This window comes from Choloepus didactylus, chromosome 1 (assembly GCF_015220235.1).
Source record: "Choloepus didactylus isolate mChoDid1 chromosome 1, mChoDid1.pri, whole genome shotgun sequence".
Taxonomy (NCBI): Eukaryota; Metazoa; Chordata; class Mammalia; order Pilosa; family Megalonychidae; genus Choloepus; species Choloepus didactylus.
In genome coordinates, this window is record NC_051307.1 from 202,583,206 (window position 1) to 202,601,872 (window position 18,667).

Sequence of the window (18,667 nt, forward strand, 5' to 3'; positions counted from 1 at the left end):
CCCCTGGCGGAGATGGGACGTGGGCCGGTGCGCGTGCGCGGCAGGAGGCGCCCGGGCGGGTGCGCGGTTTGGCCCTGGACGGGAGCCGTAACCGGGAGGCTGGGCGGATGTTGTGAGCGGGGACGCGGCGGCAGAAACTGAGGGTGAGTGAGGGGCGGCTGGGTTCCGAGGGGGGCGGGCCCTTGCGGCCTCTCTGGCGCTCTCGGCCACCCAGCCTGAGGGCACCTGCCGCGCGGAGGTTTGCTGCCTGTGGTGCTGGGCTCCGGGCCGGGGCTGACATGGCCGGTCCTGTGGAGCTTGGAGCCGGGCGGGGACGACTTGGGGGAGCCAGGCGCTGCCCTTGGCGTCCTCGGGCTCCGAGACCCGGGCGGTTCAGTGCGGAGCTCAGATCTGTCTGCGGGGCTGGACGGGGTCACCGTGGCAGGGAACCCCTGGACAGGGTCAGGGTCCGCCTCATACCTGGTTCCTGACCACCTGACTCCCAGAGTGGATGTCTGAAAAGTGTGCTGATCAAATAAGTGACCGTGTCTAATCAACTTTGCACCCTGAAGGCCCGCGGTGGACTGCCGGTGGGCGTCACCTTCCCGAGGGGCAGGTGTGGTGCGGGCTGTAGATGACAGGGGTGTGTGGCGGGAGCAGAAGGCCTGTTTGGAACAAGATAAGAGACTGGCTGCAAAGAAGGGAGTGCTGGCTAAGGCGGTGCAGGAAGGCCAGGCTCTAGACCAGAGCTGTCTAATAGAAGTTTTTGCGTTATGAAAATGTTCTGTATGTGCCCTGTCCAATGCAGTAGCCATTAGTTACATGTGGCTGTTGAGCCCTCGAAAAGTGGCTAATGCAACTGAGGAATTGAATTTTTAAGTTTTTTTGTTTGTTTTTTTTTTTAATATATGGCTGGTGGCCACTGTGTTGGATAGCAGAGCTCTAGATCAACAAAACCAGCACCAGTTACTTAGAACAGGTTTTAGAACAGCTGCAGCAACAATGTGATATGTGAGGGATGAATGGCAGTAGGAAGATCAGTGGTCTGTGGTGAGGACAGAGCAAGGGTCGTGTTCAGATGGAGTGGGAGGCCTTGTGAACAAGGGAAGGGAGCATCTAGGGGCTGAGGAAGGAGGTACTGGCCTTGGGGATGTCAGTGGGACTTGTGGCTGGAGATCGCACCAAGCCCCAGATGGTGGACTGCACTTGGAGTAACATGAACTGAACCTAGTGTGATTTACTGCAGCAATGGAGAACAAGGGCTCTGCCCCTAGGCCACCTCACTTTGGACACTTTGCTCTGACTTATCCAAGTTTGAGGCATTTAGTTGTGGCTCGGCAAATATATATCTGATACCTGCTGTCTGCCAAGCCCTGTGCTGGGCAGTGAGACACAGTGGGGAGCAAGATGTGGTTTGTGTCACATGAACCCAAACCTAACGTCCAGGAACTCCACCCGCCCTGCCTGTGTAGGAAGTTGTGAGCCTCTCTTTCCCCCTGCCCTAGGTTAGTATGTATGTGAGCATGCATGCACTTGGCATTACCTGCTCATAAAGCTTCCTGCTGCCCCAGGACTGGGGTAGGATGCAGGGGCCCTTGGTTGACCTCAAGTAGACAGCCTCTGCCTCTGACTGAGCCCCCAGGACCACTGGCTGACCACGAGAGATGAAGAATGGCGTCTAAGGGGACTGGCATGTCTTTCTCCCGTAAGAGCTATAGGTTGAACTCAGATGCTGAGAAACCCAAGGTCACAGGTAAGGGTTGGCAGGGCTTGGAGGGGGCTCTTGTGTTGGGGGAAGGAGATGGAGGGGACAGAGGCAGCAAAGTCCTAGCTCCAATGAACCTCAGGCCTTGTATGCCCCTTGCACCTGTAAGCCAATTCTTTTCCATTAGCAACTATGGAGCAGTATGCCCCACACTGCTGCTTTTCTGACTCCTGTAGCCAGCCTAGGACCAGGAGCCCCTGGGACTGGCAGGGGCTGGTAGCCATGCTGACCATATAATCCTTTTTCCCTTCCAACCTGGGACCCAGGCATCGTGCATGAGAAGCTACTAAATGATTACCTGCACCGCATCTTCTCTCCTGGCCACACACCCTCCACAGCCACCAGCAGGTATGACTGGGTGGGTTGTCCCTCTTCACTCTGCCAGGTCAGCAGAAGCTGGAGGCTGCAGGGCTTGTGGGGAAGGGGAATCTGGGCTCTGGGCCAGTTACCTGGGTTTCTGTTCTCACTCTGCTGCTCCTGGCTGTGTGACCTCGGGCCAGAGGGTCTCTGCCTTCTGGGCTCTACTTCCTCCCTCCAAGCAGTGCTAGTATCTTCCTCCTCAGGGTATTGTAGAGGTCAGGGAGATGGTGCACGGTCAGCACCCAGCATAGCATCTGCCATCTGCTCTGCACTTGAGCACCTGGGCCTGCACCCACCATTCATACCCTTGTTCCACTCTGACCCTTTGTATCCTCTGCCTGAACCTATAAAGTACAGACCCTACCAGGCCCTTTCCCTTGGAAAGTTTAATGCATTTAGATTTAGTACATGTAAAAGTTACACACTTGCTTTAGTAGAAACTTAGATAAAAGAAGAAAAAGCACTTATCATCCTGTTCTCACATGACCATTCGAGTTCAATTCCTTTGAATTTTCTTTATCTTACAATATGTATAGTTCAGATTATGCTGTATAGGAAATTTGAAAATTCTTTTCTCTCTATTGCCTGCAGTCTTTTTTTTTTAATCAACCTTACTGAGGTATAATTAACATAAAATAAACCTCATGTATTTAAAGCGTACAATTCTGTAAGTGTTAACTTGTATGTAATCTGTGAAACCACCGCTTTCACCGGGGTAATAAATATGTTCCATGCTTCCAAAAGCGTATAGAATTTTGAATCCTATTTTTGTCACCAAATGTTATCCCACTAGTGTTTTCCACGTTACAGATTGATCCTGGTGGGCATTTTTTAGGGCCAGGGTCCTGCTGTGGCCCTGAGCTGTGCCCTTGTTTGGAGAACAGGGTTTCTGCTTTTTTTCAACAATTCTCTGAGGATGCCCAGGGTTGGAGTCACTTGGCTAGACTGTTTGAACTGCAATCGCTTTTAAGACTATTGCAAAGTTACTTCTTTAAAGGGTCATGTAGGTTCTTCCTCCCTGCAGTGAGGCATGGGTGTCCCTGTCTTTCTGCCCTCTCGTCAGCCTCAGCTCATCTGTCTTTCACCATCTCTGCTCTCTGAGCAGGCGGAAAGGGCAGATCATTGCCTGTTCCATTTAAGTGGCTGTACTAGTCAAAGGGTTCCTCCTTGCTGAGGGCTACTGCCCACCCCCACCTAACCCCAGGCCTGGCCTGTTTCCAGGGCCATCCGATCCCTACCTCATGTGATACCAGAGATAGTCCTGCTGCTGCTGGTGTGTGGCTGCCAGGAGGGAGAGCAGGTGGTGGGGCCATCAGTCAGTGGTTGTGGAGATGCAGAACTCTGGGCTGGGACCTGGGAAATGTATGAAGGGAGGCAAGTGCTGGGGTTGGCCAGACAGGCAGTGCTGCAGGCACTCACAGGAGGCTGAGTCTCAGGCTGGCTGTGGGCAGCGGTGGGCAGTCTGCTCTTCGGGAGCAGGCACACTAGAGTAGCCCTTGTAAGCCTGGGCCCACATGAGGTGTTGAGGAAGCCTTCTTTATCCCTGGGCCCATTGGGTATTCAGATATGGGTTGGCCACAGCTGGTTGGGAACCCCACTGTGGGCTGCTACCTGGCCTTGGCCTGGGGGTCAGCAGAGGTGGAAGGGGACTTTGTGAATCTCTACCTCCTGCAGCTCAGGGCAGTACTGGGTCACAGCAAGGAGCATGTGGTTTCTGAGCCTGGGCTGAAGCTGCCTTGCCGGAGAGTTGGTGCTTTGGCCCATCTCTGTCCCCTCCCAGAGCCTGCCCTCTGGGCAGATGAGTGGGGTAGGAGCCAGGAATGGAGGGAGACAAGCAGATGCTGGCAGGTCTGTGGGCTGGGTCATTGGGCCTCTGCTCCACCCTGCCCAAGCCCTGCTGGTTACCTCTACCCCACTCCCTGCTATTCTTAGCAGCTGAGCTCAAGACAGAGCTGGCTAGCATTATACAGAGCCCTTTTTCTTCTGGGCATGTGTGCTTGGGGGATGGGAAGGCCTCCGGGCACTCAGAGCCCTCTATCCAGAGGGATATTCCCAGCCCCTTTGTCTCTGCTGACATCTTTGGACACATGGGTTCAGGACAGAACCAGCCAGCAGCTCTGAGGGCAGAGAGTTGAGGCCATAATACTTCCAGGACACGTCTGACTCAACATGTGGGCTCCTCTGCCTGGGAAGTGGAGAGACTGAAAGTCTGCCCTCATAGAAGCTATAGGTCTAGGGGCAAGGGCTGGCCCAGCTGACCTTGGTAGTGATTACCTTGTGGTCTGGCATTTCCTCCAGAATCAGTAGCTGCCCTCAAGAGTGAGCAGGTTTGGGGATATGCAGGGAGCATGCATTATTCCTGGGAATCTTCATAGCAAGTCTGGCACAACTTTTGTTCCCTTTTACAGGTCAGGAAATGAAGGCTTAAACAGGCTCCTATTTTTTTTTTAGCAGTCCTGAGGTACACCAAATCAGACCAGTTATACTTTTTGGTTTAACAGACAATCCAGCCTCTGACCCTCAGCATGCCAGGGTCTAGGGCTGGAGTCTAGCAGCCATCCTCTGAAGGGGAAAGGGAGTAGAAGTTTAATGCCGTCTGGCTGGTTCCAACGGCTTGTGGGCCCCTCACAGCTTCTCGCTCTCCCCAGGAAACCTCTGAACTTCCAGAATCTCCCAGAGCATCTGGACCAGCTGCTACAGGTGGACAGTGAGGATGAAGAGAGCCAGGGTAGGGGATAGCCTCTGGGGTAGGGTGAGGGGGCAGGGCTGAGACCTGGGGGATCTTTGGGGTTGCCCTGGTGAGCCCAGTGCACCCTATGCATTCTTCCACACTCTCTGCCCTGTCCAACCCCATACCATCCCCCTTTTTAGGACAGGTTGAAGGGCGGCTTGGCCCATCCACTGTGGTCCTGGACCACACGAGTGGCTTTGAGGGCCTTCTCCTGGTGGATGATGACCTCCTGGGGGTGAGTGAGGGCCCCAGACCCAAGACCCTCCTAACATAGCCCTAAGCTCCTCCTGATGTGGCCCTGGTTTCTGTATCCATCCTGATGCACCTGTGGCCACAAACCCTTCCTGATGTAGCCCAGACCATTGGATCCTCAGCTCCTAAACCCTCCTCGTTTAGTCCTGGATCTCTCTTGATGTGCCTTCAGCCCCAAACCCTTCCTAACACAGCCTAGAACCCCTTCCTTCATGGCCATGGCCCAGAGTCCCTCCTGACACAGGCCTAGCCCCCCCACCCTGTTTCCTTGCTGGGTGTCACGCTCCATGCAGTGTTGGCTAGCTTAGTTGGGGATGGGGCCGCTCTCCCCTGGGGAGGCCCTGTGTGTGCCTGAGAGAAGCCACTGCTCCTGTTCTTCACCCAGGTGATCGGACACAGCAACTTTGGAACTATCCGCTCCACCACATGTGTGTACAAAGGTGAGACCATGCAACTCTATGGCTGTGGGAATGGGAGGAAGTCGGAGAGCCCAGGCCTGAGACTGAGGACAGTCTCTGTCCACCTGTGAGCCTGCTGGACCTGACATGGCTCTTTCCAGGAAAATGGGTCTACGAGGTGCTCATCTCCTCCCAGGGACTCATGCAGATCGGCTGGTGCACCATCAACTGCCGCTTCAATCAGGAGGTACACACCAGGGCATGGGGGTCACCTCCCAGGAGAGCTTCTCCTGCTACAGGCCTCCTCAGGGCTCTGGCAGCCCCTCAGAGCACACAGAGTCAGGGGCTGCTCAGGACCCTAACCAGGACTGCCCCCTAGAGCGCTAATGTGTCCTGCCCCCTCCCAGGGCACTCTAGCCCAGAAGGCACCCCTCGCTGCATGTTCCACTCAGAATATCAGCCCCCCTCTCTGGAGCTATGTGGGTCCAGGGTTGGTGGCTGGTGGGCTCCGTCCCTAGCCCCCAGGACCTCACAGGCAGCTCCTCCCTAGGAGGGGGTTGGAGACACACACAACTCCTACGCCTATGATGGCAACCGAGTGCGCAAGTGGAATGTGACCACGACAAACTATGGCAAGGTGAGGGTGAGCCCCTGTGGACCACCTGCCCCAGGTCCATCCCATAGCTTGGCTGGAGCCTCTGGGCAGCATGAGGGATAATAAGGCACCTGGGTGGGGGGTGGAGGCGGCATGGGGACTCAGGTCTTGTGTACTTGTGGCTTTCCTCCGCCGGGTGGTGGTGCTGATGCAGCTGGCAGGGCAGAGTGGACAGGCTGCTGGGCTTCTGTGCATCTATAAGGCCTTCTCCCTGACAGGCGTGGGCAGCGGGGGACATCGTGAGCTGTCTCATCGACTTGGATGATGGTACTCTGTCCTTCTGCCTGTGAGTCTCCTGCTTCCATCCACAGGGCTGGCCACAGGGACCACCCTCGCCATCCCCAGACTCCTGGTCCTTGGAAGGGGGCCAGGCTGGGCGTGGTAGCCTGAGGGTGGGCAGTCCCAAACAGGAACCTGCCTCTGGCCCATCTTGGACACATCCTTCTTAGCACAGGCTCACAGGTCTGCCCTTCTGCTCCAGGAATGGTGTGTCACTGGGCACCGCCTTTGAGAATCTGTCCAGGGGCCTGGGCATGGCCTACTTCCCAGCCATCAGCCTCTCCTTCAAGGAGTCTGTGGCCTTCAACTTTGGCAGCCGCCCCCTGCGATATCCTTTTGGGAGGATGCCTATGGGCTGCTTGGGATCTCTTGTGAAAGCTCTCTCCTGCCCATGGAGCTCTATGGGCTGGTGGCAGGCCCTGGCTGCCATGAGGAGTGAGTAGGGTGCAGCTCAGGTGGGTGCCAAGGATGACAATCCTTGCAACAACCTTGTTAGGCGGGTACCGTCATTGTTCTCATCTCACAGACGAAAAACATGAAGTGGCAAGAGAAGTTAAATGCTACAGAGAATAAGTGGGCGAGTTGTAATGTAAGCCAGACGGTGTCATTCCACAACCCCACTTAGAGCCCCAGCCCCTTCTCAGGAGTCCCAGTGGGGAGGGGGTTGGTGTGTCTGGCCACAGATCAGGTGTTGCCAGCTTAACTCTGTGCACCTACCCAGTGGCGGGCTACCGGCCCCTGCAGGACCCACCACGGGCTGACCTGGTGCAGGCACAGAGGTTGCTGGGCTGCTTCCGGGCAGTGCTCTGCGTGGAGCTGGATCCTGTGGTGAGCCAGGGTCTGGGCTAGACAAGAAAGGGGCCTTCCATAGCCCTCTGTCCCTTTTTCATGGCCCCTTCTCCCACACACTTAGGAAGGGCTGCTGGTTGAGAAGGAGAGCTCCAAGTGGCAGTTACAGGGCCAGCCCACCGTTCTCCTCACCCTCGCCCACATCTTCCACCGCTTCGCACCACTCCTGGTGAGGGGACACTTGGGAGGGGAAGAGGCAGACCATGGTAGATGTGTCCCATGCTGGGGGCTGAGTAGATACATCCAGCTGAGCATATCAGGGGATGTCCTAGAAAGAAGTTGGGGGGGATAATGTCACAGACCAAGGGAACTGAAATGTGCAAAACCCAGAGGGGCCGTGGGACAGTGGCCCATCTGGTCCCTCAGTCAGACCCAGAGAAAGGCTCATCTGTGATTTGGGGTTGTTCAAGGGGGCATGAAAGTTGGTCTGTGCCTGTGGCCTAAGCCCTCAGTGTGGCCCTGGCCACGTGCCAGGACAGGGGTGCCCTGAGCAGGGCTGAGGGCCACCACCTCACTAGTGCCTACCTCTTGGTGCAGCGCAAGGTGTACCTGGTGGAAGCTGTGCTCATGAGCTTCCTGCTGGGCGTCGTGGAGGCAGCCACCCCGACCCAGGCACAGACTGTGGTGCACCAGGTCCTGGACCTCCTGTGGCTCTTCATGGAGGTGAGACCCCAACCCCAGCTCCCTGGGGTTCAAGCCAGGATATCAGGCTCTGCCAGGGTCGGGGGTTAAAGGGAGGGTCTTGGGAAAGGTCCCAAGAGAAAAATGGCTCACATGGAACCTACCTTTGACCCAGTAAGCACGCAACCCAGCATCTCTCCCCCAGGACTATGAGGTACAGGATTGCCTCAAGCAGCTGATGATGTCCCTGCTGCGGCTGTACCGGTTCTCACCCATCGTCCCAGACCTGGGCTTGCAGGTAGGAGCCCCTATCCCTGCCCCAAGCCCCATGGGCCTCACCTGCCCAGTCTGAGTAGCCCCTCCCCACAGATCCACTACCTGCGGCTCACTATTGCCATCCTGAGGCATCAGAAGTCCCGCAAGTTTCTCCTTAGCAACGTCCTGTATCCTTCTCCTGCTGTTAGGCAAGGCAGACCTGTAGTGCCCTCTGGGGTCATTAGGGGCCAGGGAGGGCAGTGTCCATCTGGCCAGGGGTCCAGTCTCCAGGGAGGCTCAGAAGGACCAGAGCTGCCTAGTACCTGAGTTCTTATCTCAGGGCCCAGCCTTCCCAGCACTTTCTGTACAGAGCAGGGAAGGCAGAAGATAGGACCAGGCCAGCTGGCCAGTCTGGGCAGGAATCTGCACATAGTTTGTGGTAAGGGAGGGAGGGGGCCACTAGGACCTGCCTTCTTCAACTAAAGCATTGCACTTTTATCTGCATTTCATGGCGAAGCTTCCTACAAGATCTTCTTTAAGGAGGCAGCTTTTCCTGCTTCCCTGTAAAGCTGAGAAACGTGCAAGTAGGAGACAGAGCCTAGCTCTGGGCCCTGGCTGTACAGCCTGTGCTCTCGGCAGTCTTCGGGGTCTCCAGGAGGCAGAAACAAATCTGGGAGACATGGAGGCCCAGAGTTCAGGCCAGGGGAGAGACCACCAGGCCCTTGCTCTAACCTGTCCCATGGTCATCTATGCCTGTCACGAGCCTTCGTCATACACCTGCTGTGTTTTGGGCTTGGTGGGCTTGATGGCCACAGGACCTTCCTTCTCAGGGCTTACGGTCTGCGGGAGACAGGCACAGAGCAGTAGCAGCACCCTTGGGAGTGGAAACTCGTTGAGGAGGGCTTCCTAAAGGACTCATGAGGGTGTATGGGGACTTTGGTAATCAGAGCTCAGCCTTGACAGCTGTCAGCTTCGACGTGCTCCGGGCCGTTGTCTTCTTTTACATCAAGAGCCCCCTGCGTGTGGAGGAGGCCGGCCTGCAGGAACTCATCCCCACCACCTGGTGGCCCCACCACTTCAGCAGGGAGGTGGGTGGACCTCGAGTGGGCAGTGGGCAGAGGTGGGCACTAGCACCTGAGGCCCCTGCCCAGTCCTGGTCCCCGGCATCCTGGGGAGGGGGTGGGGGTCTTCCGTCTGAAGTAGGCTGCATGAGTCCTGGGTGAGTGCTGCTGTTTCCCACCCCCGTCTCCGCCCAGGGCAAAGAGAGCCAAGAGGCGAAAGAGGAGACCGCGGAGGAGCGGCTCCGGCGGCGTGCCTATGAGCGGGGCTGCCAGCGGCTCAAGAAGCGCATTGGAGGTCGGCCCCCTGCCATGGGCTCTGGGTGGGGATGGGGGTGTACATATGTGCTTGGCAGTGACCATGCCTAGGCTGAGCTCAGGGAACCCCGGTGAGGGGCCCTGACCCAAACTTGGGAGCCTGAGGGCAAGGCCCAGCCTGAGGAGGGCTCAGTGCCATGTTCCCCACCCCTAGTGGTGGAAGAACTACAGGTTCAGATCCTGAAGCTGCTGTTGGACAATAAAGACGACAATGGGGTGAGTGGCCCCCAGACTGCTGCGTGGGTCCTTGGCGGGAAGGGATGCCGTGTTGGGCCCCAAGAGAGCAGGGGCTGGCTCAGGTTCCCGTGTTGGGGCCAAAGGCAAGGTACAGACTGAGCTAGTCCGGTCTGGGACCAGCATTCTCAGCTTGTCACAGCCTTGTTTTCCCCTCCCTTGAAGGGTGAAGCTTCTAGGTACATCTTCCTGACAAAGTTCCGAAAGTTTCTACAGGAGAACGCCAGTGGCCGGGGGGTAGGTGCCTGCCAGGCCAGCCCACCGTGCAACCCTGGCTGTGTTGCAGGGTCTGTCCCTTGGGTTTCTAGCACCTTCAGTCTGCCTCAGCCCTGCCCAGCCCTGCTCTTTCCTCTGCTGCCGCCTCGCTCTCCACTCAGCCCAGGGTGAGGAATGGGCAGGGCCTGGGCTGGCACAAATGCATGTCTTATGCCCTGTGTCCACAGAACATGCCTATGCTCTGCCCCCCGGAGTACATGGTCTGCTTCCTGCACCGGCTCATCTCCACCCTGCGCTACTACTGGGATGAATACAAGGCTTCACATCCCCGCGCTTCCTTCAGTGAGGGTGGGTGGGGCCAGGGCCTCAAGAAAGTGGGGCTGGGCAGAGCCAGACACAGGGCAGCCCCAGTGTTGGTGTGGAGTGCTGAGCTGAGGGGGAGTGCAGGGCACCGTCCCAGGCCTCCTGCCCAGCTGAGTGCTGGCCCCTACAGTAGCCCTGCAGCTCCAGGACTGCCTAGCCCACATTTGCTCTGAGTGCCCCACTAAGGCTCCCTTCCCCAGTCCAGGCCTGCCCAGCCTTCTGAATAGCCCTTTGTAGGGGCTGCCTTGGGTGGGCTCCAGGCTTTTGGGAGCCCTGTGTGTGGAGGGTTCAGAGTTCCCAATGGTTGGGTCAGTGGGAGTCTTGTCCAACCTGATTTAGGCGATATCCCATGGGGCTAGGTCAGGGTCCGCTCTGTTTTTTCCAAGTGACTGGCAGCCGAGAACGTCCCCTTTGTCACAGGTTGTGCGGTTGCTGGCACTGACCTGAAATGGTGATGGGAAGGGAAGGCCTGGGCTTTGCCCCCCAGTGTCTGCCTGGGTAGGCAGGTGGCCAAGGCCAGGGTACCCAGCTGTGCTAGGCCAGAGTGGAGGGGAGGTCCCGGGAGAGGGTCCTCCTGCTGGCCACTGACTGCTGGCCTGGCCTCCCCAACCCTCGCAGAGGCCTACATCCCACCCCAGATCTTCTACAACGGCAAGGTGGACTACTTCGACCTGCAGCGCCTTGGGGGTCTCCTCTCGCACCTCCGGAAGACCCTCAAAGGTGAGGGCAGACCTATGGGTAGCAAGCAGGCCTGGGGCTGGGTAGGGGGCTGGTCCCTGGGTCAGTGCTGTTGTGGATGCTGAGCCATTCTGTGCCCACCAGAGGGCGCCTGAGGCTTTCAACCCACTTGCCAGCTCTGCCCTCAAGTCTTGGGTCCAGCCATCCCCTCTCTTGAGCAGCTAGCACGGAGGAAGGCTGGGAGCCCTGTGGTGAAATTAGAGAGCAGGCATGCTGATGTAAGATGGGACCATGGGACACTGACAGGGGTGCAGGACAGTGAAAGGGGCTGAGAGCACAGCTTAAGCATGGGCAGGGGTATCAGAAACAGCCCAGCATGGCCTGGAGACAAAAAGCAGCTGGTGTGCTGGAGAGTAAAATACAAGGCAGGAGGCAGTGGGAGACAAGGCCAAGGGGTCTCAAGGGCAGAGTTTGGACTCATCCTGGGCACAGGGGCAGATTTGGAGGGTCTTGGGGTGGGAGAGTGAGGTCAGAGGGGCCTGCACTGTAAGATGCTTCCTCTGGCTGCTGTGGTATGGAGAATGGCACACAATGTCCAAGAAATGAGACAGAGACCAGTTGTCCAGGCAGGAGAGGGTTAGGGCCTGTTTCAGGGGGGTAGGGGAGGGAAGGAGTCAAGGATGACCCTCAGCTTCCTGCCAAAGGCTGGGTGGATGGGGCACCAGCAGGAAAAGGGGCTGCAGGATGGGGCTGAGATGACAAGTTCACTGTTGGATGTAGTGTGTTCACGGGCCAGGAGTGAGGCCTGGGTTAGAGGCAGAGGTGATGCAGGTATGGCCTGGCTCTCCTGGGGAGTGTGCAAAATGAAGCAAGTGGTGGTCGAGGCGGCCTTGGGGCCTTCATTCGCTTATGGGCAGGACGAGGAAGGAGTCGTCAGAAAAGTAGACGAGGCCTCCAAGAGCATGTGGACATAGGAGCTGATGGCAGAGGACTGATCAGGAGGGTGTGATTGGGAACACCTTCTGTTACTGTAAGATGAGTTGTTCTTGGGATGCAGAGTGCAGGCTGGGCTGGTGAGGGGCAGACACGTTGGGAAGTGGGGTCGTGTAAGGCCGCCTGTCCTGCCAGGCAGTACCCTCCTGCTGTGCTGGTTCTACGCCATGGCCTCTTGCTCCTCCATGGGCCTGAGAGCCCTCCTACTTTCCCTCCCAGATGACCTTGCCTCCAAGGCCAACATCCTGATTGACCCACTGGAGCTCCAGGCGGCCACCATGGATGACCTAGACGAGGATGAGGAACCAGCCCCAACTGCAGCCCAGGTGCCGTGGTAGGGGCAGGTGGGGGACTTCGCACTGGGCTTTTCTGAGGTGTCACACGGGGCGGTCTCCCCTTCTGGGCAGGCCAAAACCCTTCCTTCCTATTCCCCAGCCCCATGGATCAGGAGAGCCCTATGAGGGCCCTGGGCCTGGAGAGCTGAGTGGCCTCTGGCCTCCTCTCTCCACCACAGCGTCCCATGCAGGCTCTGGCCATGGGGGGGACGCTGCCCCTGCCCCGGCCTGGCTGGCTCAGTTCCCCAACCCTGGGCCGAGCCAACCGCTTCCTCAGCACAGCGGCCGTGAGCCTCATGACCCCACGGCGGCCTCTGAGCACCTCGGAAAAAGTGAAGGTCTGCACGCTGAGCGCAGAGGAGAGGACCCGCGAGGACAGTAGGTGCCCCAGCCCTGGACAGAGCCAAGACACACTCCCATGCCTGCCCGGCCCTGTGGCCTGGCAGCATCTCAAGGGCATGGGAAGTACATTCTGAGGGCAAGAAATCAATGCTACAGAAATAGGTCCTGGAGCTGCAGGACTTTGCCTTGTCCTCTCCACCACGCTCTCTTTATAGGTCCCTTCTTGGGCACAGGAAGGGTGAGGGTGGATCCCCCTCCTGCTGTGAGGCTCATCCTGGTCCCACAGGCTTAAGAGAGAACTGGGGTGCCCTCTACCCTGACCCTGGAACTGGGGTGCCCTCGACCCTGACCCTGCCCTCCCCCCACTCCCCAGTTGAGGGCAGCCACTGGAACGAGGGCCTGCTGCTAGGGCGGCCCCCCGAGGAGCCTGAGCAGCCCCTCACCGAGAACTCCCTGCTGGAGGTCCTAGACGGTGCCATCATGATGTACAATCTCAGCGTCCACCAGCAGCTGGGCAAGGTCTCCCTCCTTGTGTGGTCCATGGGGGGGAGGTCTGCATGGCTTGCATATATTTGCGTGCGTGCTGGGCACACACGACTGCAGGGGTGTGTGTCTGTGTGTGCCTGTGCACACAAGCATATGCCACAGCAGGACTGGTTTCTGCTGACACTTCCTAGGCCTGACCTGGTTGACTTTTGTGGGAGGGGGGCTGCCTGGGCCTGAGTTTGGTGGCTTGGCAGGGCTGTGGGGTCCAGACTGGGTCTGGAGAAGCTTGAGTGAGGTTCCCAAGGGTCACCTTGGCCATGTGGTGCCCAATGCTCTAGATGGTAGGGGTGTCTGATGATGTCAACGAGTACGCAATGGCTCTGAGGGACACAGAAGACAAGCTCCGTCGGTGTCCAAAGAGGGTAAGGCCTGGGCTGACAGGCAGGTCTGGGAGGGAGAGGGTTGCAAAGGGGCAGCTTGCCCACTTGGGATCCCTGGGAGTCCACAAAGAAAATCTGGGTCACCTCACTCCTGCTTCTGGGGGCTGCCCTGGCAGTTCTTATCCCCGCCCCAACCCGACCAACTGTGCCAGTGGGAGCAGGGCTTGGCCCAGCCCCAGCCCCATCGACCAGCTGTGGCCTTGCCAAGGTGCCCCCCTCCCCCCCAGCCCACTAAGTGCTGACGCACACTCATTGTCCTCATCAATTATGGATTCGACCCTGAGTGCTTCCTCGGCCACTTGCAGGTTCAGCAGGAAGCAGGGCCTGGCTACCCCACACCCCCAGAGCCCCTCTGCTGCGGTTGTCCCTGCCTGGGGAGTGGAGCCAAGTTTGCCCAGACTGGGCTTCCCTGGCAGCCCCACACCGCCTCCACCTATTGGCAGAGCCCCGGCCCTGGCCAGGGCAAGAACAGCTGCTAGAGCTGCATTTCTGGCATTACAGACCCCACTCTGGGTCTCACTTCCACTCCCTGAGGGGTCGACCATGGCCCTGTCCTGGGACTTCCCCAGGCTCACGGTGGCAGAACAGAATTCTGCCCGACCCTTTGCCCACCCAGGGGCCCACAGAGCCCCACCAGGTTGGCAGTGTGATAAGAGGCCCCACGCCTGGGAGGGCAGGGGGCCAGGGCTTGAGGCCATGTCCTGATTGTCTTCCGTTCCCCTTGGGTGGCAGAGGAAGGATATCCTTGCAGAGTTGACCAAGAGCCAGAAGGTTTTCTCAGAAAAGCTGGACCATCTGAGCCGCCGTCTCGCCTGGGTCCACGCCACCGTCTACTCCCAGGTGGGTAGGTGTGGCCGTGGCCCACGGCTGCCCCCCAGCCTCACTGTCTGGCCATGTGCTGATTACCCCTTGCTGCTCCCTGCCCCTCTGGGCCTCTGGCCCACACGTGCCCCTCCCCTGTCCCACATAATACCCTCCTCCCCCTCAAGCCTTCTTCCCCCTGTATCTCCCATGCCCTGTGAACTTGAATAAATACCACTGCTAGACCTTCACTTCCCCTGCAGTTCATAAATCCTACCTTGAGGAACAGGGAGTGTCTCTCCCTATCTCCCCTTTTCCCCTGCCCCTCCCCTCAGCTCCTTGAACCCCCTTCTCTCCCAGTGCGTAAGGGACTGCGTGGCTCTCCCCAAGCCTCACTTCCGCCCTCTGCATCTGCTTCTTGCCTGCTCACCTCCCACACTCAAGGTCACTGGCTTGTTCCCCTACCCACTCACTCATTCACTCACTTGTTTGTTCAGTATGTGCCTAAAGACTGGGGTAGGCCAGGTGCTGTCATGGGCACTAGGGACAAAGAGTGGTGAACAAGAAAGACAGGCCTCTGCCTTCCCAGGCGCTCAGCCTCATGAGGTAGACAGATGGACAGATGGTGCACTTCCACTACGACTGTCCCTACCTGGCTTCATACCCCACCGGTGTGTGCCCTGTGGCTCTGCCCAGGCAGCCTTTGTCAGTGCATCTACCCACCTGCTGGGCACTGGCGATCAGGCCCCACCTCCACCCTGCCATTGTCTGCTTGGTATTTCTTCGGGTGGCTCCTCCCCAACCCACACCTGCCCCCTCTCCTACCCCTTCCTTCCTCTTGCCGCCTCTGATGACCTTGCCTCTGGCCTCACAAAGGTGATTGCTGGCTCTGGGCAGCTTCCTTTCATCCCACCACCAGGACATTGCGCTGGCCACTTGCTTGGGCAATCCCACCACCTCCTCCACACCATCTCCTCAGGAACCTTGCCCGCCTGTCTCTCAGCCGCCTTCTCATCCAGTCTCTCCCATTTTTAAAGGGAAAAGTCCACAAGGCCTTTCCCCAACTCCACAGCTGCCCCTCTCCCCAGTTCTCACTTAAACTTCTCAAAGGAGCTGTGTCTTGGCTCCCTCACCTGGCCCAGCACAGGCTCCCTCACCCCAAAACAGTCCCCAGGGTCCCTGTCCACCTTCTTGCCCCTCGACCTTGCGGGCACATCTCCATCCTCATCACATCGCTTCCTTGGTGACTTTGGTGCCGTTGCCATCTCCTTGCTCAGACGTGGTCTTCCCTGGGCTTCTGTGGCAGCGGGCTCCCAGGGAGCCGTCTTTTTATTTATTTATTTATTTTTTAATGTCTTGTTTTTGTTCCATTTTATTATTTTTTTTTATCATTTTTAATCATTTTTAAAATAGTAGAATATAACATATACACGTAAAAGTGATAGCTTTCCGAGTGCAATTTAACAAATAATTAGCAAATTTCAAAGAATATTATAGGTTACAATTCCACAGTTTGTTATGTCCTTATTAGGAAATACAACATATATACAAAAAGTTACTATCTTTCAAAGTATGTTTTAACAAGTAGATATATAGGAAATTTCTAAAGTTATTATGAGTTATAGTATCATAGTTTTAGTTATTTCCTTATAGTGAAATATAACATACATAGAAAAAGGTTTTGCTTTCAAATTACAATTTAAGAAGTAGCTATAGAACAAATTTAAAAGGATGCTATGGGTTCAGTGCCACCATTTCAATTCTTTCCTTCTAAGTGTTCTAATACCCTCACAACTAAGAAAAAGAAAATTATATAGAGAGTCAGTATTCATAGTCCTTTTTTAAATTCCATCTTGTCTGTTGCTGCCCCTTCCTGTAGTTAATCACTTTCCCAATCTTCAGGGATGTCTAGGCAGTGACCACCCTAACCTGTTCATGTTGAAAAGGGGTGTTGACATTAAGGGAAAAGGGGACACATCTGGTTAATGTTCTTGAAAACACTATTGCCTCTAGGTTTTAGGACTTAGCTGGCATAGGAGCACTCTAAAGGATTTAAGTTTCTGAAGAATAAATTTAGTGAGTGAAACTTTTAGAGAGTCTCAGATAGGCATCCGGGTATTCTTTAACCTTTTCGGGACTGCTGTTGACTTGGGCTCATTGTACTGTGGTCCTTTGGGATATCTAGCTGAAGCTTACATAGGAGTAACCTCCAGGACAACCTCCTGCCTCTATTTGAAATCTCTTAGCCACTAAAACCTTATTTTGTTGCCTTTCTTTTCCCCCTTTTGGTCAAAAAGGCATTCTCAATCCCTCGATGCCTAGGTCAGGCTCATTCCCAGAATCCATGTCCCATATCACAAGGAAGGCTTATTCATCTTGGGGGTCCTGTCCCACATAGGAGGGAGGGTGATGAATTTAGTTGCAGAGTTGGGCTTAGAGAAAGTCCATGTTTGAGTAACAAAACCAGGGAGCCATCTTGGCACCCCTGCCCGTGTGTGCTCCCCAGGCCCAGGCCCACCCCCTTGGCCCTTTGCTGATACCTTCTCCTCAGTCCCTGGGGCTGGTGTAAGGTCCAGCTACTCTGCCCATTCTGAGATGCGGATACTATGGGTCTGGGCCAGGGCCCAGCACCTCACTCTGGTTGGTGACCCCTCCTGTGCTCCTCATGATCCTGACACACTCTGGGTGCCACTGTGGAACGGGGTCCTCGGTGGGTTTGGCTGGCTTTCTGTGGCCTCTGAACCACCAGCAGTACCACCACCACCCCCCTTTTCCTTTGACCTCCAGATCCAAATTTCTTTCTGCCTCCTCAGCTTCCTTTTTTTGGGGTTATCTCCAGGCACCCCATGCTCCACTTGTCCTAAGCCAACCCCCTCTGGCCTCGTGCAGGCTCCACCAACCCCAGGACTATGGTCCCCATTCCCGGCCCAGCCCTTCCCTGGCCCTTACAGCCCATCAGTGTGTCCCTGCCGTGGCCCATCCAGTCCTTTTGTCTGTCATCTTGGGCCCAGACAAGCTGCAGCTTCCTCTCTGTTCAGTCCCCACTTGCCCCTGCAGCCCCTTCTGTACTTGATAGTTTGCTGGAGCACACAGTTCTGGTCACAGCACCCCTTTACTGAAACCTTCTGTACCCTTAAAAAATGCAAACCAGAGTTCTGGTCTGAGCCGCGGTGCTGCTCCCTGCAGGCCAAGAGTGCCTGCCTCCGCCAACCCCTGCCCCACAGGCCTTCTTGCCCGCTGAATGCTTGATTGGCCCGGCCTGAGCTGCTGCTCCCACTTCCTAGGATCCTTCGGTGTCTCAGCTCTGATGTCATATTCCTTGGGAGGCCTTTCCTGACCCCCCACACCAAGTCACGCCCCATGGCCCTCCATATGGGCAGCCCCACAGCCCCATGTGCCTCCTGCAGGAGAAGATGCTGGACATCTACTGGCTGCTGCGTGTCTGCCTGCGGACCATCGAGCACAGTGACCGCACGGGTTCTCTCTTTGCCTTCATGCCCGAGTTCTACCTGAGTGTGGCCATCAATAGCTACAGCGCCCTCAAGAATTACTTCAGTCCTGTGCACAGCATGGAGGAGCTCCCAGGTGATGGGGCCACTCAGGCTGGGATGGGGCAGAAAAAGGGGCCTTTGCCGTGAGCTCTAGAGCCCTAGTCCAAGGCAGCCACAACCCAGCAGCACATCCACATGGGCTGGGGGTAGCAGTTCCTACTCTGCTCCACCCTGGGTCAAACAAACAGAAAAGCCCCACGTGGTGGAGACCCCTGCCCTGGTCCCAACAGCCATCGAACCAACAGCTCCTCCCTTGGAGGGGAGCACGGGGTTGGCATGGGGTTCCCTCTGGCTTTTACCCCCTTCCTGGCACTACTGAGCAGCTGCTGTGGTCCAGGAGTTAGCTGGCCCCTCAGCCTTCTTCCTGGGCACTGCCCACACTCTGTAGCAGCCCTTGCGGGTTTGTCTTTGTAAAGCACAACAGAATGTGGGGCTCTGCCAGAGACTGCCTAGGAGCACAGGCTTCTCGCAGGCCCCTGGTTCCAGACTGGGCTTGGCAATTTATCTGGCTGCGGGCGATGGGGTCTAGCCTGAAGTCCTCCCGCACCCCAGGCCTAGTTTTAGGCTTTGTCCCCAGAGGTGGAGCTGTGGGTCCCCGAGGGGCTTTGACTGCTGAGCCATTGAGTGTGCTGGAATGGTTTGAACCAGGACCGGCCCACCCCCAGGACCTGCCCTCCCCCACAGCAAGGCCGTGCCTTAGTCCCTCGC

General features: G+C 56.9%; 1 protein-coding gene across 5 annotated transcripts in view; it reads left to right on the forward strand.

Annotated features, from left to right (window-relative positions):
• The first annotated feature begins 53 nt into the window (after positions 1-53).
• RNF123 (ring finger protein 123) overlaps positions 54-18,667 on the forward strand; it is a 26,360-nt gene continuing 7,746 nt past the window's right edge. Inside the window, exons 1-27 of one of the 5 annotated variants that reach the window (XM_037850812.1) lie at positions 54-143; positions 1,551-1,732; positions 2,011-2,092; positions 4,753-4,832; positions 4,976-5,070; positions 5,473-5,527; positions 5,647-5,732; positions 6,036-6,122; positions 6,359-6,426; positions 6,622-6,747; positions 7,133-7,247; positions 7,333-7,437; positions 7,806-7,931; positions 8,095-8,187; positions 8,259-8,332; positions 9,115-9,232; positions 9,401-9,500; positions 9,675-9,736; positions 9,920-9,991; positions 10,198-10,318; positions 10,952-11,053; positions 12,224-12,330; positions 12,519-12,717; positions 13,055-13,200; positions 13,506-13,589; positions 14,340-14,447; positions 17,816-17,993. In XM_037850812.1, coding sequence (XP_037706740.1) covers positions 1,651-1,732; positions 2,011-2,092; positions 4,753-4,832; positions 4,976-5,070; positions 5,473-5,527; positions 5,647-5,732; positions 6,036-6,122; positions 6,359-6,426; positions 6,622-6,747; positions 7,133-7,247; positions 7,333-7,437; positions 7,806-7,931; positions 8,095-8,187; positions 8,259-8,332; positions 9,115-9,232; positions 9,401-9,500; positions 9,675-9,736; positions 9,920-9,991; positions 10,198-10,318; positions 10,952-11,053; positions 12,224-12,330; positions 12,519-12,717; positions 13,055-13,200; positions 13,506-13,589; positions 14,340-14,447; positions 17,816-17,993 — 2,671 coding nt within the window. In that variant the 5' untranslated portion in view covers positions 54-143; positions 1,551-1,650. Of the gene's footprint in view, positions 144-887; positions 1,733-2,010; positions 2,093-4,752; positions 4,833-4,975; positions 5,071-5,472; positions 5,528-5,646; positions 5,733-6,035; positions 6,123-6,358; positions 6,427-6,621; positions 6,748-7,132; positions 7,248-7,332; positions 7,438-7,805; positions 7,932-8,094; positions 8,188-8,258; positions 8,333-9,114; positions 9,233-9,400; positions 9,501-9,674; positions 9,737-9,919; positions 9,992-10,197; positions 10,319-10,951; positions 11,054-12,223; positions 12,331-12,518; positions 12,718-13,054; positions 13,201-13,505; positions 13,590-14,339; positions 14,448-17,815; positions 17,994-18,667 lie in introns of those variants that run through there. The other 4 variants (XM_037850809.1, XM_037850806.1, XM_037850817.1 and 1 more) reach the window with 4 other exon arrangements.